Source organism: Meriones unguiculatus, chromosome 11 (assembly GCF_030254825.1).
Source record: "Meriones unguiculatus strain TT.TT164.6M chromosome 11, Bangor_MerUng_6.1, whole genome shotgun sequence".
In the NCBI taxonomy this organism is placed as follows: domain Eukaryota; kingdom Metazoa; phylum Chordata; class Mammalia; order Rodentia; family Muridae; genus Meriones; species Meriones unguiculatus.
Genome location: NC_083359.1, coordinates 92938168 through 92963329, shown reverse-complemented (window position 1 = coordinate 92963329; position 25162 = coordinate 92938168). Strand labels below are relative to the sequence as shown.

At 53.5% G+C, this 25162-nt stretch overlaps 2 protein-coding genes across 6 annotated transcripts; both read right to left on the bottom strand.

Annotated features, from left to right (window-relative positions):
* Positions 1 to 671: 671 nt before the first annotated feature.
* On the bottom strand, positions 672 to 18602 carry Igsf9 (immunoglobulin superfamily member 9). 5 transcript variants are annotated; one of them, XM_021650582.2, is made up of 21 exons: positions 18478 to 18602; positions 15957 to 16217; positions 15552 to 15740; positions 10767 to 10919; positions 9728 to 9882; positions 9360 to 9477; positions 7850 to 7991; positions 7591 to 7736; positions 7347 to 7489; positions 6029 to 6169; positions 5338 to 5454; positions 4986 to 5136; positions 4648 to 4771; positions 4236 to 4411; positions 3715 to 3965; positions 3420 to 3504; positions 3155 to 3331; positions 2831 to 2873; positions 1715 to 2575; positions 1348 to 1475; positions 672 to 1129 (listed from the first exon to the last, which is right to left on the bottom strand). In XM_021650582.2, exons 2-21 carry the CDS (start codon positions 16012 to 16014, stop codon positions 957 to 959), a joined length of 3531 nt encoding a protein of 1176 aa, XP_021506257.1. In that variant the 5' UTR covers positions 16015 to 16217; positions 18478 to 18602; the 3' UTR covers positions 672 to 956. The 5 variants fall into 5 exon arrangements, with proteins under 5 accessions (XP_021506257.1, XP_060220692.1, XP_021506255.1 ...); XM_060364709.1 differs by having other exon boundaries at positions 4986 to 5064; XM_021650580.2 differs by lacking the exon at positions 18478 to 18602 and adding an exon at positions 18087 to 18192.
* Positions 18603 to 21586: 2984 nt separating this feature from the next.
* Slamf9 (SLAM family member 9) lies at positions 21587 to 24682 on the bottom strand. Its single transcript, XM_021650593.2, has 4 exons — positions 24548 to 24682; positions 23789 to 24130; positions 22818 to 23090; positions 21587 to 22092 (listed from the first exon to the last, which is right to left on the bottom strand). The coding sequence occupies exons 1-4, from the start codon at positions 24588 to 24590 to the stop codon at positions 21893 to 21895; spliced, it is 858 nt and encodes a 285-aa protein (XP_021506268.1). The 5' UTR covers positions 24591 to 24682; the 3' UTR covers positions 21587 to 21892.
* Between the last annotated feature and the right edge of the window lie 480 nt (positions 24683 to 25162).

Sequence of the window (25162 nt, the reverse complement as noted above, 5' to 3'; positions counted from 1 at the left end):
GGTGCAGTCCCCTGTTGAGCCTGATATTTAAAAACCATCAGCCAGCTCCACCTTGAACTTTGCATTCTCTGTTCCCCAAAGTCCCACTCAGACCTACTGAATGTCAAGTTTCAGTCCTCTGGGCCTTCAGGGTGCTCGGCTGCCTGTGAACAGTTTCCTCGTTACCTGCTCCGCCTGTTAACTGCTGTGTGGCTTTTGTGCTTTAGCTGCCCAGTCTACAGAATAAACTCAAAGCTGTGGAGACTCCAGCAGCAGGTGGACAGAACGTAGGAGCAGTGCGTGGCACACAAGTGCTGTCAATCATCTGTGAAGGTCCCAGGAACTCCCACGTCTTCTAAGTACTTACAAACTGTTGACTCAAACTGAACTCTGTGATAAAGCTTCCAGCTTTACCATAGAACACAGTCTGCGGGAATATGTCTGTCTGCCTCATTGACTAAAAAGAACTCCCCAAGGACAAGGGCATGGCCTCAGTGAATTCTGTATTTTCTCATGGCTTCTAGCCTAACAGCAAGTCTCTACTAGCTGGCCTTACTAGGCACTCAACAACTATTTTCTTGAATGAGTTCTGAATGCGTCCCATTCAGGATCTTCTCTGTGCAAGTCCAGGGACCTCCTCACCTCTCTTAGACACAAAGATAGGTAGCAGAGAAACGTTTTTCAGACTTTTATTGACCTGTTTAAAAAAAAAAAAAAAAGCCTGCACCCACACCATAAACACCACACACACACACACACACACACACACACGCGCGCGCGCGCGCGCGCGCGCGTCCCTGTTCAACCCCAAGACTCAACTAAAGAGTCAGTACATCCATTCTGTACCAAGCTCACGCAAGCCTACCATCAGGGTTTATGCCTGGGCACAAAGAGGTAGGGGCACCCCGAGCTTGGAGCCAAGGTCTCAGCCTCCTTTGCAGATCCGTATGCCTTCCCTAGTCTCACACTAAGCGTGCTCACAGCAGAGTAGCCTGTTCAGGGTAATGCTGATAGACTGGCAGCCGGGCCCTGCTAGCATCTCTGCGGCGGCGAAAAGCTAGGAATTCCTCCCGAAGGGCAGCGCAGCGGGCCTCGGGGCCAGGAGCATGGGTTGTGCTCAGGAGACAGCTCTCCTCTGGCGTCTTCACACCTTCAAAGGGAAGACAGGACAATGTGAGGAGAGACGGGTGACTCACGAGGGGTGAAGGTCTCGGGCCTAAGGCTCCAAAGGGCCTTTGCGTGCAGTGAGTCCAGGAGCGAAAGACACTCCAGGGCAGGAAGCCTGAAACTCGGGAACTGACGGGGAAACAGGCGGACCAGCTCAGGACGGTGGGTGTGGAGCAGTGCAGCCAGCTTGGGTTCACATACCTAACTCTGGCTCAAGTTCCGGACGGGATCGAGAACTGGCCGAGCCCAGGTGCCAAGTCTCCAGCAGCTCCATGTCCCCGGGGAATTCTGAGTCCCATTCATAGTTCTCATCCACAGAGGTGTTCCTTCTGTCACAAACGATAGGTGGAAAGTGTGGGCGGAGGAACCTAGGGTCCTCTTAAGTCACATTGAGCTTCCTGGACCTCAGCAGAATTTCCAACAGGAGGGGTCTTCTGGTCTCAGGGTGTTAAGTGGCTCGTGGAAGGTGCAGAGGATAGAAGGGGGAGGGTGTCAGGGGATAGAAGGGATCAGGAAAGGCAGGGCAGGATGGAGGGCCAGGGCAAGAACCGGTAGTTACTGCCTTTACCTTTTGCTGACTGTCACCACGTGCTCCCTTCGGGGCCACCTCTCAGGGCCACTGGCCCAGCTGCTTGTGTCTCCTGGAGCTGGACTGAGGTAGCTCCCCCCGGCAGAGGGGGCTGTGGAGGGAGGGCGCAGGAAGGAGGCACTGCCCCGCCCACTGCTCTGGCTGGTGAGGCTGCCCCGAGGGGCGGCAGAGAGAAACCCAGGCAACACCCGCTCCCTCAGCGTCCAGTCAGCCAAAGCTGTGTAAGGGGGCTCCGAGGGGGCCCCAACCCCCACCAGTGTCCCAGGAAGCACTGCCCTGAGGTTTGCAGGAGGTGAGTTAGGTGGCGGGAGGAAAGATGAGGTGGGGCAGGGCTGAGCATCCGTGAAGTCTGGAGGCGGGGAAGGCGTGGGCTCCTCCAGAGGCGGCCAGTCACCATCTACATTCATCTCCCGGAAGAAGGGTAGGCTCAGGTACTGGAGCAGGGGTCCTGGACCCGGTAGGGGACTGGGCAGGGCTGCAGGAAGAGGCCCCACAGGGCTGACGTCTGCAATGCAGAGGGGCTGCGGGACCCCGCTGGGGCTGCTGCTGCTACAGTCAAAAGACTGAGCCAGGCGTTTAGCTGAGGTCCGAGGTTCTGCCCGATCCAGACATAACTTTTCTTGTGGGGGGGCCACAGTGGGTCCCATCACAAAGCGCCCATCTGGGCCCCTGCAAATGGGCTCCAGTGGTAAGGGTCCCCGACCAAGTGGAGAATCCGGGTGAGGGCTAGGAGGTCGGGCAGGCTCCCCCCAGAGCAGACTCTGGCGTAGGCTGGGTACTGGGGAGCCCCGGAGCTTCAACTTGGCCACGCTGTCAGGGCTGCCTGAGCCAGGAGCAGAGCTGAAGAAAAAGGACAGAAAAATCAGGGTCTGGCCTTGCAAGGCTTACTGCACAACAGACCAGAGCTAGGGAGCGCAAGCAAGGGCAGGGCCAACTGATAGGGATGGAAGGAAGACCAAGGAGGTGGGACTATGCCACAAGCTGCAGCCAGCACACGCCTATTCTCACTTCCCCTTAATTCCCAATTCCTTCTGCAGGTCACAACACAGGAAGAGGTGCAAAGGCAGAGGAAGCCAAGAAGGTAAAGGGACTTACTGTGGGTCTGACTTCCTCCGTGGGGAGAAGATCAGAGGTGGATCTGTAAGGACACGGGAGCAGCAGGTGACCCACGTAAAGTTCCTCCCAAACCCCAGGGGAATGAAACCTCCGAGCCCCATTCCCATCCAGCTGGAAAAGGGTATGCAGGGCCGGGTACCAAATTGGAAGGATGCTGCACCAGGACCATGCAAAAGGGAGAGACTGTTCTCCCGGGAGGAAGCAGCTGGTGGATGGGCAACTCTTCAAGTGGCCTAGTAGTACTTAGGACCCCAGTGATGGGGGGGGTGAGGGCATCCTAGGGGAGAGAGTGTCGGCACCTACCTTGGCGCAGACGTTTTCTGTGGTGGCGGGCAGCCCTGCGCCGGTTCATGAGGCAGGCAGCCAGGATGCTCACAAGGACTGCCACGCCCAAGAAGCAGACCCCACCCACAACACCAGCCAACACAGGCTGGGGCAGGAGACCTGGTAGCTGTGTGCGAGAGGGGTACACCTCCAGGCCTGGGCAAAGGGACAGGAAAGGGGGGGTCACTGGGCTGATAATCCCCAGAGAGCCTCCGGCAGCTTTCACCCCTCACGGCGTTCTCACCGGAAGTGGAGATGTTGGCTATGTTGCTGGGGTCACTGACGTAGCTATCAGCAAAGGCCACAAGGCGAAACTCATAGAGAACGTCCTGGGGATTAGAGGTGAGAGCCATGGAGCAGATCAGGGCCAGCACTGCCCACCACAGTCCCTTTTGTGAAGACTGCATGTGGGAGGTAGGAATGAGGTAGGACAGGGGGTGAAAATGGCCAAGTCAGGATGAGAAGAGAGGATTAGGAACGAAGAAGAGACTGGAGCGCGTCTAGGACTTTTCCCTCTCTGTGCTGCTTTCTGCACACACCTTGATGAGACCAGGCACCAGCAGCTGGATTTCCGTGCCCGCCACAGCTTGGTCCAGTATCTCCCAGCCTTGGGAGCCTTGCCGTCCTTCCAGCATGTAGCCATCCAGTCTCTTAGGGATGAGTTCTGGGGGGTCCCAATGCAGAAGCACCCCCCGGGGTGTCCTCACTGCCACCAAACTTCTAGGAGGGGACAGGGGAGGCGGCATCTCTGTTGGAGGAAGCCTAGGGGCAGCCGGTGTGGTAGGAAGCCCTGAGTAGGATAGAGAAAAGTGAGGGATAGGCGTCTCAGAGCCTTTCATCCTCCCCTTGGTTTTCCCCAACCCCAAGTACCCACACATTCTGCTATAGCCTTTCTTCGTCCTATCTGGACCCCAAACTACTCAGCATCTCCACCCTAGGTTCTCCAATACGCCCTGTCCTTCTCCATCCATCCCAAACACCCTGGCCTTCCCCCATCCAACCCATAAGCCCTGCCCTTCCCCACCCTTTTCTGTACAGTACAGAGGTGGGGGGCTCTTACCTTCTGGTACAGACAGGACAATCTCACTGAAGGGTCCACTGCCCAGCTTGTTCTGAGCAAGGACACTGAACTGGTACTGAGTGTGGGGCTGCAGCCCTGGCACTAGGAGGTGTGTATCCCCCATAGGCACAGCCAGAGATACCCAGTCATGGTGAGCTCGGTCCGGACGCTTGGCCCTGGGGAATATAAGGAAATCTCATCAGCAAGGAAGACGAGGATGCTGTGAGGTCCACAGAGCTGACCCCACTCCTCTGCTCAACCACCAAAGTCTCAGGACCTGAATGTTAAGACCGTTAAGAATCTATGAAAATAGGGCGGCAGAGCTAGATATGGCTAGGCATAGAGGGACAGAAGAAAAGGAGGGCAGAGGGCCAGGTAGGTCCAGGGTGAAGTCAGGGAATGGGTCACTCACAGTGGGGTATACCAGACGCTGAATCTCTGCAGATAGCCACCATCAAAGCCAGGCTCCCAAGAGACATTGGCGCCTTTGGGTAAAGGTACCACAGACACATTGGTGACAACATGGGGACTGGTGCCTGAGTAGGGGGAAAGGAGGGAGGGATGGTGATCAGGACCCTGAAGTAGGTAGGGTAAATGAAGAAATCAGAGGTTCTGTCCTCCACCCATTATCCTGGGGAATCCCACACCGACAAATACCCATCTATACCTCCCCCAAAACAATACCCCCATGTCCTGTTTCACATGGCTCCCCCACCCCAGCCCGCCCCAGCTCACTCCCGGGCCACCAACCTAGCACATAGACATTGGTAGAAGTGGTCACTTGGGCTACAGCATTTCTGGCACTGCATTCCCATCGTCCATGGGCCTCCTTGGTCAGGGGTCGAAGGATGAGGCTGTTGTTGCTGTCCACCTGGGCCTGGCCCTGCAGCCCCCGGCCCACCTACAGAACCACTGGTCAGCCCTGAAGACACATGCAGCCACCCCTCACCAAGGGGGCCACTCATCTCTCCAGGTAACTTCTTCCCTGCCCGCATTGCCTCTGGCAGTCTGAACCTTGCACATCCTCCTTCCCAAAGAACACAGCTGGGGAAACAGTGGGCATGAACCCAGGCAGAGCTGAGTCAGGATTTGGGAGCCTTACCTTGGCCCAAGAGACAATAGGAGGAGGGTCTCCCCGAGCGGAGCAGGGTATGAGTAGCTCCCGCCCTACTTCTTGGAAATACTCTTCTTTGGGCTGGTCTATGAAAGCCGGGGGAGCCTGCAGGCCAGATCTGTATTGGGAGGGGCCTCTTTCACAGCCTCTCTTGCACCTCTAAGCTTTGGTGTGCCCCATTCCCATGTCCCAGTTCACACTGTCATGCTCTCATTCTCCATCTCTCAGTTCTGTATCTTTGCTCCCAGCAGGTAGGACTGCTGGGTAATGGTGGGACAGGGCAGGAATCTCTGAGGTAGGTGAATCTCTACAAGTTATGCTTTCTCTCGCTCCTCTCCTCCCCTTCCCTCCCTCTCTTCCTTCTCCTCTGTCTGTGTCTCTATCTCTCTGTCTGTCTGTCTCTATCTCTCCCCTTTGCTCTACTCCCTGTGGAACTCCAGAAGGCAGAATGGCTGAGATGAGACAGATCTCTCACTTTGGGAGTGTGTACGTGACTGATGTCCTACTGCCCAGTATCATCCCTGTGGATTCTGCTGGCTGTTGCTATGCTCACCACGAGAAACAGACTCAGGAGCCCCTCCCACATCTGTCTGCCTTAATCCACCCTGTTAACACGGTTCAGAACACACACATACTCAGCCACCTGGCCACACCACAGCAGGCTTGCTGTGGGCCTCACCTTGAGCAGCACTCGGGTCACAGGGGAGGGTCCGGCAGTACCAAGACTGTTGTAGGGGGTGCAGGAATATTCTCCCAAGGCATCCTCATTCCCCAGAGCAATGATGAGGGAGCCTTCTGGGCCTTGGGACCAGCCAGGGAACTAGAGGGCAGAGGAAATAACACGTAGAGGGAGAAATTCAACAGAGGCAAAGCTGGGGCGGAGTGAGGCAAATCAAGACAGGAAGAGATGCAGGAAACTCTCTTTGCAGGAAATCAACCCATCAGCTCTGGGTGTTGGCCTGACCCTCTCTCTGGACTTTCTCTCCTGCTGAGAGGCTATTATCAATAGGCGTGAGGCTGTGACAGCACAGCTTCACGGGTGCCTCTCACAGAGAATAGCTGAATGGCATCCCTAGCCACTTGGGGTTCTCCACCTGACCACCCAGCACTCCATTGCTAAATTCTGCATCCCCTGCTTCTACGTGAAAGCGCCCCCATTCTCCTGGATGAAGTGTGGTCCCTCGCTCTCTACACCTAACTCCTTGTCATTCTGGTCGGTGCCTGAAAGCCCAGCTGTTTTCAGGCCCTCTCTGTCTCAGACTTCATAACCCCTCACCTGGCCTGTCTCAGCTCCTAACTGCCAACTCCTAATCATAGTCCTGACCCCACAACACAAGCGCCCAAAATCACTGCTGCTACCTAACGCCTTAAGATTTTTTCACAAGAAAAATCTACCAACTGCTACAATTGTAAAATCCCCCGGGGGACACTATGACGAAAAGACGCAATGCCTCAAGGAATTTACAGTCTCCTCAGACAAACAAAAGATCTCAATCAGCTCAGAATGAGGTCATCTTAAGCTGGCATGCAGTTTTTCCTTTAGGGCCCAACCTGTCTTTCCAGCCTTTTCTACACCACTCAAGTCCCTACAGGCGCTCCCATCAGCTCCCACCTCACTGCCGGATTCATCCCTTCCCCGACACACTACTCTTATGTCCCGGCCCTGCCAAGTGGCCTCTGCATGGAATGACCGCCCACTCTTCCAGGCTTATCACCTCACCAGAACCCCTGAATCTGTTGCTGATCTATCCTCAGCTTGAATCAAGAAACAGAAGCCTTGTTCCTTCTCTGGCCTGCCAGCAGAGTCTCTGTTGCAGTTGCTCACAGGGCAACGTTCTGTGGGTGGAAACTTCTTCGCTACACCTCCACAGCCACTGCCTAACAGGCCTCTGATAAGAAGCGCGGTTCCCAAACACGGTGCTGAATGAAACTCAGCTGGTCCTCTGACCAGAATAACACCTAGCCAAGACCTTCCTTCCCCTGTCCCAAACCTGTACCTTGTCCAGCTGCAAGGCCTGCCCATCTTTGGTCCAGGTGACAAACAGCAGTGGGGGGTTAGCGCGAACCGGACACCGGATCACCCCCCTCATGCCAGTGGGCAGGGGTGTCTCGGGGGGCATGACTGTCACCTGTGCTGGGTCTGGAAGAATGCAGAGACAAATTGGAGGACAAGATCTTGGGGCCTGTCTCGGTGGGGAGGATCAGGCTGCAGAAGGGGGTGGGGGTGGGGCTCGGACTTACAGAGCACAGTGAGATAGGCAGAGGCTGCGGGTGCATGCGGAAAGCCATTGCTGGGAACGCAGGTATAGCGGCCAGCGTCATCAGGCTGAGTGGCCTGCAGCCACAGGCTTCCGTCTACCAGGATCCGCACTCGAGACTGTAGGCGGCTGCAAGGTGGGCGTGTGTGAGGAAGAACCTTGTCCTCACCCAGACAAGGAGTCCCTCAGAGACTATTTCATCGGTTCCCTGCCTCCGCTGCCCAAGAGGCAGGTTACCCTACCTAACGTGGAAGACATTGACACCATCCTGGAACCAGCTGTAGGTGAGGTTGGCGGGGTATGCCTCAGCCTGGCAGGTCAGGGAAACGTCCTGGGAGGCGTTGACGGTGCTGTTGTTAGGGGGAACCACGATGACGGGAGGTCCTGTGGTAAGTCCAAAGGCAGAAGCTATCCTCAGCCCATGGCCTTGCCAGAACCCTAGGGCCCTTCTACATCTCTTCCTCATTCTGCCCTTTGAAACGCGGGACAAGTCGCTACAGGACCTTGAGGATCTGAAGCGAAGCATGTGATAAAAGCCCATCCTATTCCAGAGGCTGCACCCTTTTCCAAGTCCTACTTGTATCACGAGGAATGACACAAGGCAACCCTATTTACCCTGTTTCCCTCTGCTTAGAAACGCGGGGGTCAGTCTTAACTCTGTTCATTTCCTCTTTACGTCCATGTCACATCCCATGTCTCCCATATAGATACCTCCCCAAAGAATGCTGCAGCAATGCCTGGATCTAGATTCCCTGGCCTCCTCAACACTGAAGGCCATCTAGGCAGAAAGGACCCCATTTGCCCACAGAAAACTTCCACCCTGGCGCCTCCCCTGGCCACACCCATCCCCCCCCCATGTCGAGCTTTCTCAGGCCAGTGTGGACAGCTGGCTGTCCTCATGCCAGGCGGATTCTGTTCTCTAGGGATCGCCAGGTCCAGAATACCATTTCCTAGAGTCTAACCTAGCCACACACCTTCTGGAAACCTGCCTCTAGCTACCACACCTTTCCTGCCTTCTTCATCCCTGGGGCCCACCGCACAGCCGGTCAGTGACACGGGAGAAATGGCGTGCGCACGCAGACACAGAGCACCTGTCTCCGGCCACGCTGAGTGCCTAGCCCCCTGCTCACTCGTCTCCGAGCCCTCACGAGAAGCAGCGCAGTAAGAATTATCTTTGGGCTCTGGCAGAGGAAAAAGTGAAGGCTCGGAGGAAGATGCACTGTGAGATGACTTGCCCTAAGACTTCCTGGGGGGCCTTCCTGATGTTGGGGTCTCTGTGGTTCTTACCCAGCACCCCTCTTCTCAAATACCAAGGAGAATGGTACTCTAGTGTATCACAAAGTAATCTGTTTTCCCCCACAGGAAACCAGGTGCTATGAAGGCAGGTTCCTGCCTCACATGCCCCATTTGCCTTTTCTTCCAAAAGGAAGAGCTGGGCATGCGTGACTATATGCCACTCCCTGGGCTTGTCAGAGTCCTGTGAGAGGTAAAGGAGAACCTCTGTTTTGAGATGATAAAAGCAGGACTCAGGGGAGTACCGTGATTCAGGGCCTAACACTAGCACCCATGTCCTTCGCACTGTAATACACTGCTGGGTACTAACCTGCCCGTTTCTTTATCCTTTCTCTCACCCTGCAGGGCCCCCTTCCTCAGATATGAGCCTCCTCCCCACCTTCTGTGTTCCTTCCCTAGCACGGGTCATGCCTTCCAATCCGAGTGGCCCAGGTCCCCAGCCCTCCCACCCAAGAGCACCTAGCACCAGCAGCTGGGTGGTGTGAGTGACGCTGCCCTCGGTGCTGGAGGCTTGGCAGGTGTAGTCTCCAGCGCTGCCTCGCTCCACCCGCCGGATCCTCAGGGTTCCGTTCTGCACCTAGGTAAGGAGTCTTTAAAGAAAGGCCCTTCCTGTTTGGGCAGCCTCAGACCCTGCACTTCCAGAGCTGGCCAGCAGAGGGCAGAAGCACCCCAGGCTCAGGGAAAGCCAATGGCAAGCCCTCCACCGACCCATCGCCTGGCTTGGCTTCTGCCCTCCCGGTTTGTTTGTTTTGTTTCGTTTGTTTGGTTTTGTTGTGGGTTTTTGGTTTGGTTTGGTTTTGCCCTCCCAGTCCCGCTGACCCACTCACTTGCACCTGACCCTGGCCCTTGCCAAGGTCCTGTCCTCGGAATTTCCAAGTCACATAAGGCTGGGGGCTACCACGAGCCACACAGCGCAAGGTAACAGTTTCCAACTCCTTCACTTCCAGTACTAACGGCGGCGTCTCCTGGAACTGAGGGGGCGCTGTGAGGGAAAGACACATCAGGGGCTGCCAAAAAGGCTATCACCCCACAAAGCAGTGTTCAAAAGCCAGGGTGACCTCCTCTCAGAAGCTCAGCCCGCCCAGGTACAAGGGAATACTGACCCGGGATCACCAGTCTGTTGTACCTGAGACACAGGGCCATCCCAACACTGGGACAAGCTGAGCACAGGTTACATTGTCCTGAGCTAGGTGGAGAGTCAAGAGCTCAGGGGAGTCTGGGAATGAGGAGATGAGGGTTTGTTTGTTTGTTTGCTTGCTTGCTTGTTTTTTCAAGACAGGGTTTCTCTGTGTAGCCTTGGCTGTCCTAGACTCCCAGGCTGGTCTTGAACACACATCCTGACTCTGCCTCCCTGAGCACCGGGATCAAAGGCGTGCGCCACCACGCCTAGCTGCAAGGTGCAGTTCTTAGCATCCTCTCTGCCACTCTTCAATGGCACATGCACTCTCTCTACCTGATTCTCCGTCTCAGTCTCACCTATGAAATGGGAATGATTTCAACTGCCTCCCTTTTCGTGGTGAGGAAGAAACAGGTCCTGGATGAAATGTGCTATGCACAGGTGAGCTCCATCATTCAGGGCTCAATATACCTTAACCAGGACCAAGGCCAAGGCCAATGAGTGGACGTTCCTGACTCAGAGCCTCTAGGCTGATTGGATTTTATCTGAAGAACTGAAAGGGTGGGACGGAGGGCAGGGCAGGGGTAAGAGGCCAGCAGTAAATGAGCAAACACTGTGAGCAAATGCCAGGATGGGTAAGGCATCAGCAGTGTGCTGCACAGAACTTGCTCTTTCCCTTCAATACCAAGGTCCCCATTATTCTCCTCCCTCTCTTCACCACTTTTCCCCGCCCACCCCCAGTTTCATACAATTGACAGTCAGGTGCACCCAGGAGCCGTTGGCAAAATCCTGTTCGGGGCTGTGCTGGTCCAGGAAGAGTACACGGCACTCGTACCAACCCTGGTCTTCTACCCGGAGCCCCTCAATCTGGAGAGATGCTCCTGTCTGCAGTCGGACTCGTCCTGTGAGGAGGGAAGCCCTGAATCAAGGGTGCTGAAAGAAGGGAGTCCGAAAGAAACACCCCGCCCCATCCTGGGCACACGGGCCATCCCCAGGGGCTGAGAATAGCCCAGGTCTGTCATCCGAGAGTGAGGGTCTCCAGAGGAACAGATGGGATTGAGGTCACTGAAGGCAGACTGCTGTGTTCAATCCTTCTGACTGCTCCTGTCTAAAATAGCTGAGACCCTGACCAGACAGAAAAACTCAAGGCATGCCGAGAGGACACAATGTTCTGCTGAAATACGCTGGACTTCCCAGACTGTTAGAAGGAAGAGTAAAGAGCGAGCATTTGGTCTCCTACAAGACTCACCATCCCTGAGCTCCTTTATCAGACCAAGATATAAATTCTCTGGGGTACTCCTGCCTTTAGAGGCCTCTGTCCCTGGAGTCTCCAGCAGTGCCTGGGGCCCTCCCAGGGACCCAGGCACTGCCTACCAAAGCCTGTAATCCCTCAGAGCTATTATCAGCGGCCTAAGCGCCTTAGAGTGGCCAGAGTCCAGTCCAGCCAGGCAGCAGAGTCAGCAAGCTCCCCGAGCCACCCCATCCCCTCTATGCCCCAGCTGACTGACCACATGCACCCCCACAAAGCCTCGCACCAGCAGCACAAAAGGATGCTCCATTCCTACTAGCTCAGCATCCACAGTACACCGCCAGGCTGGCTGAGATGCCCACCCAGCCCCTCAGCACCCTCCTCTGAGAGAGCCCCGCACCCTGACAGCTTTAAAAGTCCTCAGCGGTGCCGTCTACGTGAGCAAGGCACATGCTTGGCAGCCAAAAGTACCCAGGCACCAGTCCAGCTCAGCTGTGTGCTCCTTTGGGCAAGTTCCCCAGCCTGCCTGTCAGTTTCAGTTTCCTCGTCAGTAAAAAATGAGAAAGGGGAAAACTGGGGATGAGGTGGAAGGCCAACGATGATGCGGGAGAGGGGCCTAGCACCTGGCATCGGTGGGTGCTCAAGGAAAGGCTGTGAAACAAACAAAGATGCAGATTTGAAATCAGAAGCCCGCGGCGTCTCGGCCCCATCACCTCATCTGATAACGTATCATCTCCGTTTCCTCTCCACAGTGAGCTGTACCATGATATACCGTGCTGCCCTGTGGGAAGCCTGGCACAACCTGATGCCTCTGTCCCCCTCGGACACACACGTATCCACTCCATCTCTCACACCCTACCTCCCAAGGATCGGTATTTCCCTCCCTGCTGCCTTCCACCTTGAAGCCCACAGTATCTCTCACCTGGGTTACCCAGCTGCTCTGCCCCCCTACGCTTAGCAGCTGCCCGCCCCGACTTGGACCTTTGGCGTGAACAAGTGGAATTTCCTAAAGTTCACAGGATTGGCAACGGTAGCTCCCAGGTGATGTGCTCAGCGTCCTGCCTACCCCAGCCCTCCCAGAGAGCAACAATCCTGAAGCTGCTGGGGTACCACCCACTCCCTCCAAGCCGCTTCCGCTCTACTTCTGGGGTGGCCTATCTGAAGTAGAAACTCAGCCTGCATGCCCTTTGATGCCACTGGAAAGATGAGAGCCGTGGGATCTAGGGTAGCTAGTGATCTTACTGGCCTTTTTTTCTTCTTCTAACAGTTGGTCCCTGGAGTGTAGATTCTCTAGCATGGGTGGACCTGCTTATAAGTCTAGGTGTATAATCCCCACCCAGGAGATAAAAAATGGGCCAAGCAGGTAAATATTTAATGTAATACCCTTCCTCAAACCTGCTTGCTTCCTCAAGCACCTTAATCTGCTGGGCCACAGAGCCCAGCAGACTCCAGACTGCAGCCTCCTTCGTGCTCAGCATGATGGGACTTTTTCCTCATGGTGATCTCTGAGCTCCAGAACGAAGGAAGAGAGACTGAGCACCGAATATGAGCCACATAATATTAGACACTGTCACCATATTTAATCCTCCCCAAAAAATCCATTATTGATGAAGGAACTAATGTCAAACTTCTTTCCGAAATTGCGTAGCTGTTAGGGGATCAAGGCAAGTCAGCGCACTTCCCGCTGAAGGCTGCCATTAGATTCAAGGATGTTCAGGGCACTGAGCATAAGCTCTGAGTTCACTTACGAAGTATTATCAGCTAATGGCTAACAGTCCTGGTGTCCGTTGACCAGAATATTCAGGACAGCATGCTGCGCAGAAATAATTTCCCTAGGAGGTCCAGAAAGGCTGCAGTGTTTCAGAACAAGAAGGTGGCCAGCATGGCAGTCCTATGACTTCCTGCATCCTAGGCCCCACCTCCTCTAGGCCTGCCCTACCATCTTCAGGGCCAAAACAAATGGCCTTCGGATCTGCCTACGTGCAGAATCTGCGAAGAAGAGAGCCTGCTCCCTTGGGCTCTGGAAAGGCAAGAAACCCACACTAAATCTAACCGTGAAGATGGACGAGTGTACACTCACATAGAAGTTCACAGCATGATAGTGACTGTACCCACATACGGCACTATGAAGCCAGGGGCACAAGGAGGCCTTCTGGGAAGATGTAGTGAGGCAGACGGCTTCGAAGGCTCAAAGGCAGAAAGGGGAGATTATTAGAGGGGGCTTTGGGTGTTCTGGATGGACAATCAGAATTGATCTGTCAAGTTACTTAGCACAGTGGTAAAACACAAGTCCCTGAAACTCCCAAGAAAAAAACAGCACAAAATCAAGGGTCAAAAACCAGTTGCACAGATTCAGAGAGAGTCTAACACCCACCTCAGGAAACCTAAGCCCCGACTGCCTTTCCCCAATTCCCAGTCAGTTTCACACCACCCGGATGCTATGCTAAATACTTTAAATACAGTAGCTAACCTAATCTATTAGTCCTAGGTCATTTTATAATGCCTCGAGCACTTCTGTGCTGGTTTATACACCTAGGTTCCTCTACTACACAGCTTCTAGAGCCATACAAAACCAGCTTTCCCTTCAGGTTGCTTCCCAAAACTACTATCTCATGATTCCCCGAATATTCTAGGCCACCAGCCTCATGCAGTCAGTCCCAGGCCATCACCCCTCCGGTTGCCCACAGGGTTTATGACAGAACAGCATTGTCCTCAGCAACCTCCACCTCCTGTTGCTTAGCAACAGCAATTGTGAGTCCCCTGCACAAAGGCCGAGAGGCCCCCTTCTGAACTGTAAAGCAATAAAGGGTTAATGGGCTCAGAGGCCTCCCTCTGGGGTCTTCACCAGAGCAGGGCCCATGTGGCTGGTCAGGAGCTGCAGACCACTCTGGTGCAAGAGTGAGAACAAAGGGTAGAGGTAAGGGGGGAAACTCAAAGGCTTGCAACCTTACAGGCTGGAGAAAATCCACAGGTAGACGGCAAAGGGAAAGAAAGCTAGCCATCTCGTGGCTTATCTGCCAATGGACCAAAAGAAAAGACTGGTGCTGGAGCAAAGGCGCGTTTCACATCTCCCAGGTGGAGTCCCAAGGAAAGCCCTTCCCACCTCTTCTCCACCTCCCCCTGCCTGGCCTCAGCTCCTGCAGCCAAAGCCCCCTGGGCACAGGCAAGCACAGACAGGAAGGCCGGCTGTGCGGGCCTTTCTCCCTACCTGTGCTAATTGAGGCCCACTTTCATCAGGTCCCCAGGGCTTGTGGAGACAAGCACACTCCCAACTAGGCTGTTTGCCAACAACTGCCCCCAGTTTGAAAATAAACTCTCTCCTGCAGGCACCTACCAGCGCCTCCTCCCCTCTCAGCCCAGCCAGCCAGTGACAAGAGCCCAGCCAATCCCAGGATTTCCCTCGGGTTTCAAACCAAAGGCAGAAAAGGTACCCCATCAACATCTTCCCAGGTGGCCTTTTCTGGGTTTCACTTCTGAAAGGAAGCGCCAAGGCTCTTTCTTACCCAGCAGCCCAGATCCATCGTTAGGACCTCCTACAGGCCCTCTGAGACCTTATAGTAAACCACTCAGATTAAGGCTCCATCCAAGATTAGGAACAAACTGGGGTGCTTGTATAGGTGTACTGAGGTGTGTTGCATAGGACTACAGTACACATCTGCAGAAGCCTTCGGAAACAGAGACCCAGACAATCCCATCTATGCCGAGACCTTTGGGGAACTGAACCTGAGCTTCTCCTGGCAACCCGTGTCTGCGTTCATGCTCTCTGCTCCTCAGAATCAGACTATGCTCCTCATACCCAAAGAGCCCATGTCCCTACCCACTCTGCTGTCCCTTCAGCCCACTCCCTCAAAGCCTGGAACCTCCAAACTGGCATTCTGGACAGTAGAGGGTGGTAAGACATAGAGCAGCAGATAGAGGATGCAGAGACCAGCAGAGGGCTAAGGGCAGAAACTACAGAGGATCAGGATGGAGTCTGGAAGGTTGAGTGAGATGAGGACCAAACAATTAGCAAGTTAGGAGGATGGATACTGGAAATACGGCTGCAGGATCCCCCATGCAACACGCCGCACATAGCTAAAAGAGCAAAGCTCCAATGTGTGCATGCATCGTGTATAAATAAATGAATCCTTCGACGAATTAGCACTACTGGGGAGCAGGACCATGCTTGCTAAGCAGTTAGGGCAGCAGAGCAGGAGATGAGATTGGAGAGGGCACAGAGCAGCCTACTCAGCCCGCCTTTGTTGGTGACACTAACCCCCACTTCCACCTAAAGGACAAGTCTTACCCACGTAATCGGGGTCAATTCGGGGAGAGTAGAGGCCGAACTGGATGAAGATGGGAAGCAGGAATCCAAAGCGCAGCCACTCGATGACATGCAGAGGGGGGCGGCCAGCTGGAGGCAGCAAATCACAGCCCAGCACTGCACTCTCCCCAGCCCGGCCCACCACAGAGACCACCTCAGGCTTCCTTCGACCTACGCGGTGGGTAGCATGAGGGAACAGCAAGGGATCAAAATGAGAAATGGAAGGGAGGCTCCATCAACATCTCCCTAGTTTCCTTAAGACTCTGCGTGCCTGGAGGAACCCCCAACCTCTCCGAACCAGTCCTAGCCCTCTCCTGCTCTCACATCCTCACAGAAACAGCCCCTTAGTGTAACACAGAGCTGTTAGTCCCCTGGGCTCTGGCTCACCGTCAGCCCCCGGGCTGATGATCAGGCTGAGGATGGTCAGACGGAGACACCAAATCATAGCCCAGCTGGCCTGCTCACCCGGCCCCTCCTATCCACAGGAGCCCAGATGGAGGGGCCGGAGGGATGTCCACTGCCCAGCAATCCCAGGGGGCATCGGTGGTTCTGATCTGCCTCGGGCAACCGGTTTCAGCTCTCACTCTTCCAGTTAGAGCCTAGCTCCCGCAACAGAGGGTGTTGTTCCAGTCTGGAGAGCCACCAGATCTAAATGCAAAATTTAAGAGTCGGTCAGTGGAGGAGTCCAGAAGAAAGCCCCATTAGAGCAAGCCAAGGGAAAAAAAAAAGAAGAAGTCGTAGAGGAAAGGATGGGATTTGCACATAGGCTAGAGAGATCGTTTGCTTTGTACCGCTGGGAATCAACTCCAGGGCCTCATTCCTGCCAGACTCTACCATAGCCAGCCACACTCCTAGCTCACAAACTGGAGATCTAGAAGCCCTGAGACTAAGCTAGGATGTGAACTAGAGAACACGAGAGTGCTGTCTGGCTGAGGCTACCAAGGTAAGGAAACAGATCCTAGAAAAAGCAAAGGAAGTCTGGGAATGCCTGGCAAGGGATACGGTGTTCTTAGCAAAGTGAGCAAAGAGAACTGGGGGGGGGGGGGGGTTCTCACACAAGAGAAGAGGGATTTATCAGGGAAGTCCTGGAGACGAATACCATCATGGACTAGACATACCCGATCCCTCAGCACATTTCCCATCCTCTATGGGGAGCCCAGGAGCCTGGAGCCATTCTTCACTCAGTCAACACTGTTTTTGGCAGTGAGTGAGACAGGGACTTGGGGTAGGAGGAGCTTGCCTTTCCCCACCTGCTGAAGGATGGCGGGTGGGAGAGGGAGGCAGCATCGCCCAGGTCTGGACAGATCCTGGGCTGGCAGCTGCAGCTACTTTCTTCATGATGCTGCCAGAGAACCCTCCCTCGGTCAGACACCCTGACTTAGTGCCTCACCCTAATTACTCCCACACACTTCTCTCTAGTATCCTGGGGGTGCTGGGATTTACCAGGCCCTCCCTTCCCTAACCCTCGAGGTATGATCAGAGAGAAATGAAAAAGCTTTGGAGTCCCTACGATACACAAAATGAACCCTGAGGCACGGAAGGTAAGCACTCCTAACAGTACCACCCCCTCAGCATCTAAGGCAGTCACAAAGGACCAAAGGGCCCTGACCTGGGCCCAGCAAAACCAAGTGGACTCTGCTCTGGGGCCTCCACCCTGTCCTTGGCCTCACGCAGTTCAACACTGTAAAATACCTTCCACAGGGCAGTCCCATCCCTGGTTCTCCATAATACCCCTGTATGCCTGACTCCTGGCAGTTAATTCCCTTGCCTCCTGCTGCACCCAGCCAGCTCTCCTAGACTTCCCTGGAAACCCTTCAAATTGTACCCCACAGAGGCCATTCTCTTTTGGCTCTACCAAGAATCCTGGTGATTCTACCAAGAATGCCTGGTGATCAGGCATCCCCAGAATTTACCCCACTTTTCCTGGAACCTTTCCAACTCCTATTCCCCATCCATCCTCCGTCGTTTTGGTCTTCCCATCCAGCACTGCTTTCCTCCAGGACTCCCATCCCAGCCATACACTTTCCAGTGTCTGCAAAATTCCAGCTTCTCACACCTGATCACCAATTGCATCAGGATCTCGCTTCAAAGCACCCCCGGCTGGCCTCCTCCAGAATTCCCACTTGCCCTCCCCCTTTTCCCCACCCTGCTCTCCCGGGAATCCCCCCTCACCCCAATCCTCATGGGCTCAGCCCACAATACACTTCTGATAGTCTACCACAACAATTCTCTTTTCCCTCGCATTATCTGGCTCCTGGAACGCCTTTCTTTTGGAACCCGCCAGGAACTCCCGTACATCACCTTTAACACTCTTTCAGATCTCGGGGAACCACCCCCCCCACCCATTAGCAATTCCACTTCGCTTCCAGAACTACCCTAGTTCTGCTCCCCCCCCCCAAGATGATTTCACTTCTCTCTAGAGCTCTCCCGCTTCCCCTTGCTCCCCACAACTCCGCACTGCTCCCCTTATCCCCGCCGGCACCCCATTTCTGAGCCCCAGGACGCCCCCACCCTCACCTGCTTCGCACCGCACAGCTCTGCTCTCGCAGCCACACAATAGGGGGCGGACCCGCCTCCCCGCCTCAGATGCCCCGAGCGCCTCCCGTCGCCCTGGAGACCGCCAATCCCCCTCCCGCGGCGGCCAATTGGAGCCAACAGAGGCCGGGCCAGGCGGGCGGGACCCCCGAGCCGCCTGGGAGTTGTAGTTTAGATAGAGAAGGACGCAGTCGCACGTGGGCTCTGGTCGCCCTCTCGTGGAGCTTTGTACAACTAAGCGTGGGAAGGCTGCTCGCCGCTTCCCGCCTCGAGTCAGATGGACTACTAGGTCAGGGACACCGGTGCACCAAGGGCCCCGGGAGCCTACCTCCTTTGCAGGCTGCGTGCATGCCCTCCTTCCTTTATAACCTACCTGTGGCCTTCTCCCTTTTCCGAGCAACGGCACCACAAAGGAGGCATCGGAGGTTGAAATCTGAGCCAGGAGCGAGAGCACTTCGAGGAGAGCACGACTCCCCGCCCCCTCCCTGGGGATCCACCCAAGTCCAGGGCCCATCTGATCTCCTCTCCTATCGTCTTCCCCACCCCCATTCATTTCCTCTCGCTGGACTGGAAATACCTGTCTGTTTTGGCGAGCTCCCAGCTTTTGCCCAGGCGCCTCCCTTGTGTGTAGCTTGCTGAAGGCTGAGCTCCAGGTTTGGATGGCCGGAACTTCTAACACCAACGACATAGAGAAATAAGCCCGAGGGGGGGGGGAATGGCAGGTACCCTGACAACGAAGGTGGAAAGAGAAAGAACTGTCTTGTCCTCCCCTGAACCCCTTGCAGGGTGCCAGACCCTGGGGTAGATGCATGTTAGTTTATTGCTCCCGTAATCTGCTCTGAAAACCCGCCAAATGAGTGCAAGCTCCTTTTGCTTAGTGAGAATAAGCAGCCGGACCACACGGCGTAAGAAACCTGCCGGAGAGTTCCCATCTAAGCCCTCAGAGCCTGCATTTAGATCCAATCGAAAGCGCGGTTGAACACCAGGTGCTCCCCAAGAGGGCCCTCCTCAGCGCCAAGTCATCACGTGACCCTGGGACATTTCGCCCACAGGCAGAAATTTGTACTCAGCCTGGCTCTGCTGTGGGGAAGCAGGGTTGCTATTTGCTGTCCCACCAGGCTCGAGCGAGCGACATTGTTCCCAGGTCTGTCCCAGGGAGCTCCTCTGGAAACCCTCCATGAAAGCGACTTCACCCTCACCGCAGTCTGAGTGGGGGAAAACTGAAACGGGGTGCATTGCGCATATAGTTGATGAAAGCACGGTGGGGAGCGGACAAGATTTTAGCACACCTCAGTAACTGTCGCCCACCCCCTGTGATGGTCACCCAGATCCGATCCCATTGCTGTGGTTGGCCTTCCACCTCTTGGAAGTCCTGAGAGCTGGAACGTTCCGCGGTGTGTGAGTGCCTGGGTGCTTTGAATCACAGGAAGAACTTGGACTACGGGGAGAGGAGGCTGGAGCATCAGCGCAGCCTTCCCCCACTACCCCTGTCTCAGTTAGGGTCTCCGGCGCTGTGAGGAGACGCCATGACCACAGCAACTCTTCCAAAGGAGAACATTTAATCGGGGCTGGCACACACAGAGGTTTAGTCCATTATCATCACGGTGACAAGCTTGGTGGTAGTTTGCGTTAACCTGTTTCAAACAGCGAGCAAGAGCATCTTACAGCATACTGCCAGGTTACTATCCTGGCTCCTGAGGGTACACTCTCTTTGAGGTTTCAGCCTTCCTTTTCCAGGCTGTTTTGGGCTTTCTCTATTCAGAGACTGGCTCTGAGAAGAAGGGACTCTGCCAACTCCAGGGAGATCCCTGGACCAGCCACACAGGGACCATTCATTTCTCTATTTGCTTTCACTATGCCAACTCCTAAAAGACACGAGAAATAGGCAATCCCTCTACAGGATAAAATGGACTCCAGGTGGGTTTCCCAGGCAGGTCCTCACCTTGAAGTGGCACCTCTTATGACAGTCATGGAAAGTGTTGGAAGCTGAGGCCACAGACCTTTTTTGAAGACAAGACTGTTCAAGACCTAAAGGAGGCCCAGATGACCAGTCTCAGGCCAGCGACTGCTTTCTAGAGGGTCAAGGGCCCTGGCTCTTAGACAATGGTGTAGATCAGGTTGCAGTCTTGGGAGCTCAGTGGGGGCTAGTTTTCGACCTCACCACATCCTACCATCCTACCCAAGCTCTGAGAGACCCCATCTCCTTCACAGAAACCCAGGGATGTTCTTTGTGCACATGGACTTGGCTTCTGGATTTGTCCCCTGCTTCTCACAGAGCCTCTTCCTAGACTGCCCTAGTTGCCAGATCAGATGCCCTGCTTTCCTGAAAGCCAAGTGTCCTTGGTCTCCACGAGTCCCCAGTTGCATCTTCCTCTACCATAGACTTCATGGTCTTATTCTTGGAAGACACTTTGGAGATCAGCAGCCTCCTCAAAGATGAGGAGGACATCATGCCACATGGCTCTTTTCCTACCTTTCAGGAACCTCTTTCAAGGCTCTGCAGGGATCCCATCAGATACCAACTTGGTGGAAACAGAGCCTCCGTAAGAACTCCAAGAAGTCCCTATGTCTCCCTTTCAATTATGTGTTCTCTGTGGAACGGAACTGTGCCCCAAGCCTGTTGGGTAAGCACAGTATCCCAGACTAGGGCACCTAAGTGTCCTAAGATCTTGCTCAGCTCCCTCCTTGGTGTATCCTATATCACCCTGACTGATTCATTTCTTACTTATCCCTGTCCTACTGATTGAGTGGCTTTTCTTGTACTCCTTCCTCCCCTGAACCCTAGCATTTGGCCTAAGTAAAATACACGAGATCTGATTTGGGGAAAAATGATTGGATAGGCACATCAGACATAGGGCTATGGAATGAGCAAATGCAAAGAGCTCTACATTGATCCAAGATTCCAATCAAAAAGCCCATCAATTTAGACAGGATTTCTCTCTGGAGCCTCTGACTGTCCTGGAACTGAATTTGTAGATCAGGCTGGTTTTGTACACAGAGATCCACTGGCCTCTGCCTCTCAAGGGCTGGGCTTAAAGGTGAGCACCACCACACCCAGCTGAACAACGTCAACCTGAAACAAAAGTCAAGAGTCCAAGATCTTGGCAATTGATCCTGCAAGCTGTCACTCCTGCCAGGTGAGCAGCAGGGCTCAAAGCAGCTGGTATCAGGGAGATATCAGAGGTCACCAAGTTTAACTATAACCCAGAGGACTGAGCAGGGGCCCTTCCCACCTTACTGTGGGACAACTTCTGTAGACTTGGCACGCTGGGTAGAAGAGTTCAGTTTCTTTGCCAGAATGAGGATGGTGCAGGAGAACAAAGAGCCTTTAGGCAGGACACTGAGGCAGAATTCTGAGTGAATGCTGTCCTTTAGGACTCACAAGTTGAGTTAGCTGAGAAAGCCTCTTGTGTAGTTTGGAGTATATAAAGATTTGGGTTGGTGGAGATGGGGTGCATGTAGTAAACACAAGCGCTTCACTCTAACGCGGTCTTCAGCTTTGTTTTCCCCACCCAAAGGCAAGCCTGTGATGGAGCATGGGCTTCAGTAAAGATGACTGGACAGGTAGCGAAGGCGGGAAACAGATTTTTCCTGGGCTGCCCAGCACAAATGGAAACACCAAGTGCAGCCCCTCCAGAGAGAAGGGGACTGGACTCTATGGTCAGATGGTGTCTCTGGGGAATACGGCCCTCGCAGGTGTTCAACTCTGATCCCCTCCCCCGCCTGTCTCCACAAGGATTTCCCTGGAGATTGAAACAAAGCTCAGAACAGAGGTCCTCAAATGCCAGTCAGACTGGGTTAGGGCCAGGCTTCTCCTTCTTCCTTAGTTTGATGCGGTTTCTCCTGAGATTCCTCACCGTTGCCATCTCACGTTTTTTCCAGGCTTGGCACATGAAGCATCCCACGGCTAGAATTACCAAGAGTAAGAGAAGGAGCAAGCCTTTGGCCAGAACGCAGAACATTGAAGGCTTCTCCGGGTAGCCAGGATCTGGGATAGAAAGAAAGGAAAGGAATTCATTAGATGAACGGTAACGTTAGTGGGCAGATATCTACCTAAAGTTTCATAGAAAGGCTCTTGGGATAATCCTAAGCTCGTATCTTATGGCAAATGTCTCGAGAAATGCCTATTCTGTGCACAGGAGCTCAAGGACTGAGATCTGGCCATCAATCTCCAGCCAAGTACAGAAGATGACCTGGAAATCCAGAGCAATGGACAAAATGGCTGGCCTCTACAGCCATGACAAAGTGGCAAGCCTCTACAGGACAGGGTTATGTTATGGAGTTTATGTACTCTCCTTAAAAGTCACAGGTTGGCTGGGCACAATTGCACATGCCTGTAATCCCAACAATCAGGAGGCAGAGGCAGGCAGATCTCTGTGAATTCCAGGCCAGCCTTGTCTACAAAGTGAATGCAGGACAGCCAAGGCCACACAAAGAAACCATGTCTTGAAAATTCCAAAAAAGAAAAAAAAAATCACAGATTTGCCAGATAGTGGTGGCACATGCCTTTAATCCCAGAATTTGGTAGGCAGAAGCAGGCAGAATATCTTTGAGTTCAAGGCCAACCTAGTCTACAAAGTGAGTTCCAGGACAGCCAGGGATACACAGAAAAACTCTGTCTCAGAAGAAGAACCATAGGCATTGGAGAAAGAGGAAGAGGTAGTGCCCTGAGGCACAGGATGTGCATAGGCTCAGTCTCTTGGGTTCTGGTACCTGCGCAGAAGGACCCAACATGAATGCTGCGGGAACTGGAGTTGCTGATGGGGTTGCTGACCCTGCAAGTATAAGAAAGGGCTTTGTCACCAGGCCTCCAGGATGTCCTGAGGACAGAGCCTTCATGGGATGCATTAATGCTGTCCTGTGATGAAAGCCAGATATAGGTCACATCCATGCCTGCTTTCTCTACAGAGCACATCAGGGATATATTACAGGCACCTTCCTCGGAGATCGCAGAGTTCACAGTGATGTGGGGCTTTGACAGCCGCCCTAAAAGAGAAGAAAACACAAAGACCTACTGAACATTCTGGAGTTGGGTCAGTTTTCCTCGGTATCTCAAACCTTGGGTATTTTTGCTCTCATGAGAGGCCCTTTTCGAACAACAAATAAGCAAAACCAGATAAAACCACCATAAAACTTACAGTTAGAGTCCCAGAGAATCTGCTGACAGATGTCCACCACTGGCACCTTCTAACTTCACTCTCCTAGCTTTACACTCCTCTTTCCTCCAAATCGGCTTCTGCCTCACTAAGTACACAGAATGTCGTCATCCCTCCCCTCCCTAAATACATTCCATTGTAATCGGCTCTCCAAGATCCAAAGTGGATTCAGTGTGGCAGGTGGACAGAAGAAATTTTTGTTCAAGTGGAGAAGAAATTATTATCAACCCTCAAATCACACATGGGAATAACTGGCTCCAGGGCTGTTTGTCTAGAGCAGTCTCCTGAGTGAGAAAGGGGCCTTAGGTACTCTATACTCAGTCCTTACTCTGTTACTTCTTTAGACACCTCCATGGAAACAGCCTCAGTACCCAATACCTCACTCTCCCTGCAGCTGAAGCTCAGGCACTAGAACAGAACAGACCTGGGGCAGTCTGCCTTCCAGTTTCAGCCTCTTAAAGTTTACCTCAGCTCCTGAGCTTCCATTCCAAGCTCAGGAAAGCCAGAATGAAAGGAGTGTAAACTCACGGTAGACACGGAGATCGTAAGACTTGGTGATGTAGAGCTCAGATGAATTCAAGTTGACTTCAGCTTGGTAGAGCCCTGAGTCCTCCCAGGTCAGATTTCTGATACACAAGGAGTATCCAGGCTCTGTGATGCCCAATCTGCCCCCATAACGAGGATCCATCACGATGATTGTGGCTGGCTGTCCCTCTCTACCTGGCATCACTTCGGCAAGGTTTTTCTGAGAGGTCCAGATGATGTTCTTAACCTCTTCATTGGATGGTATTTCCAAAGAGAGGTTGATAGACTCTTGAAGGACTGCAACCACTTCCTCAGAAGCCTCATCATCTCCAGAAAACCCTTTGGCTGAAAAGAGATGGATATAGCCCAGCTGATATCTCTGGGTAGCTGAGGCTAGTTAACATGGTAGCTACGGGCTCATCCTTGTTGGAGTGCCTTCTCTAGCTCCATGCTTAGTTCGACTCTCTAGCTACCTCCTGTAGTTCTAGATCTCAACTGCACCTGATTTGACTGGGGACAATTCCCATTTATCTCTTCACCATCCAAAATTTCTCTTATTCCTCTTCCTTCTGGAACTGCAACCCCATACAAGTTCTTCAAAACTTCCATCTTGCTATATCACTCCTGGTACACACCCAGCACAATCCATGTCAACAAAAGGGCTGACACATTCATCCCTAAATGAAGGGTCTTGCTAACCCAAGGCCAAGCAGAACGGAGTGGTACAGAGACAGTCTTATGCAGAATCAGGCAGCCACTCACCTTCCTGAAGCAGCAGCAGAAGTGACCACAGAAGAGCCCCCATGTCAGAAGCTCCTGTCTGGAAAGGGTGACTTGGTCAGTCCCCCAGTCTGTAGGAACACACACTGCTAAGGGGTTCCTCAAGGCAGAATGACTAACTGACACTGACAGGAAGCAGAGCGGGAAATAATTTTTATTCCAACTTCCCCTGTCCCCATTAAGCTCCTCCCTGGAAGACATCTTGCCTAACAGATGATTTATTCACTGGCTCAAGATTGCCCATCCCCAAACTCAGCTCAAATCTCGCTTCCTAATAAAGACTTTCTATCTCCAGCCCTCTGCATGCCCAGATCCAATAGAAATTATATATGCACACAATAGCCTGCTGTTGGACTCAGCATTCTCTCCCCACCCACTCAGTATTTCCTATGTTTCTGTGATCTTTATCTCCCCTGACAGAGTTTATCTTTTATTTCCTCTGTATGTTTCACTGTTCCTGGCCCCTGCTAAATGCATCTTCATAGCATTAGAATGGATGAGTGAGGAAAGTCTTTCTATTTAAAGCTCTTTGTATTCCCATTTGTGATGCTATTTGGGGGTGGGAGATTGATCTCTTTTGAACAAACTGTCTTCTAT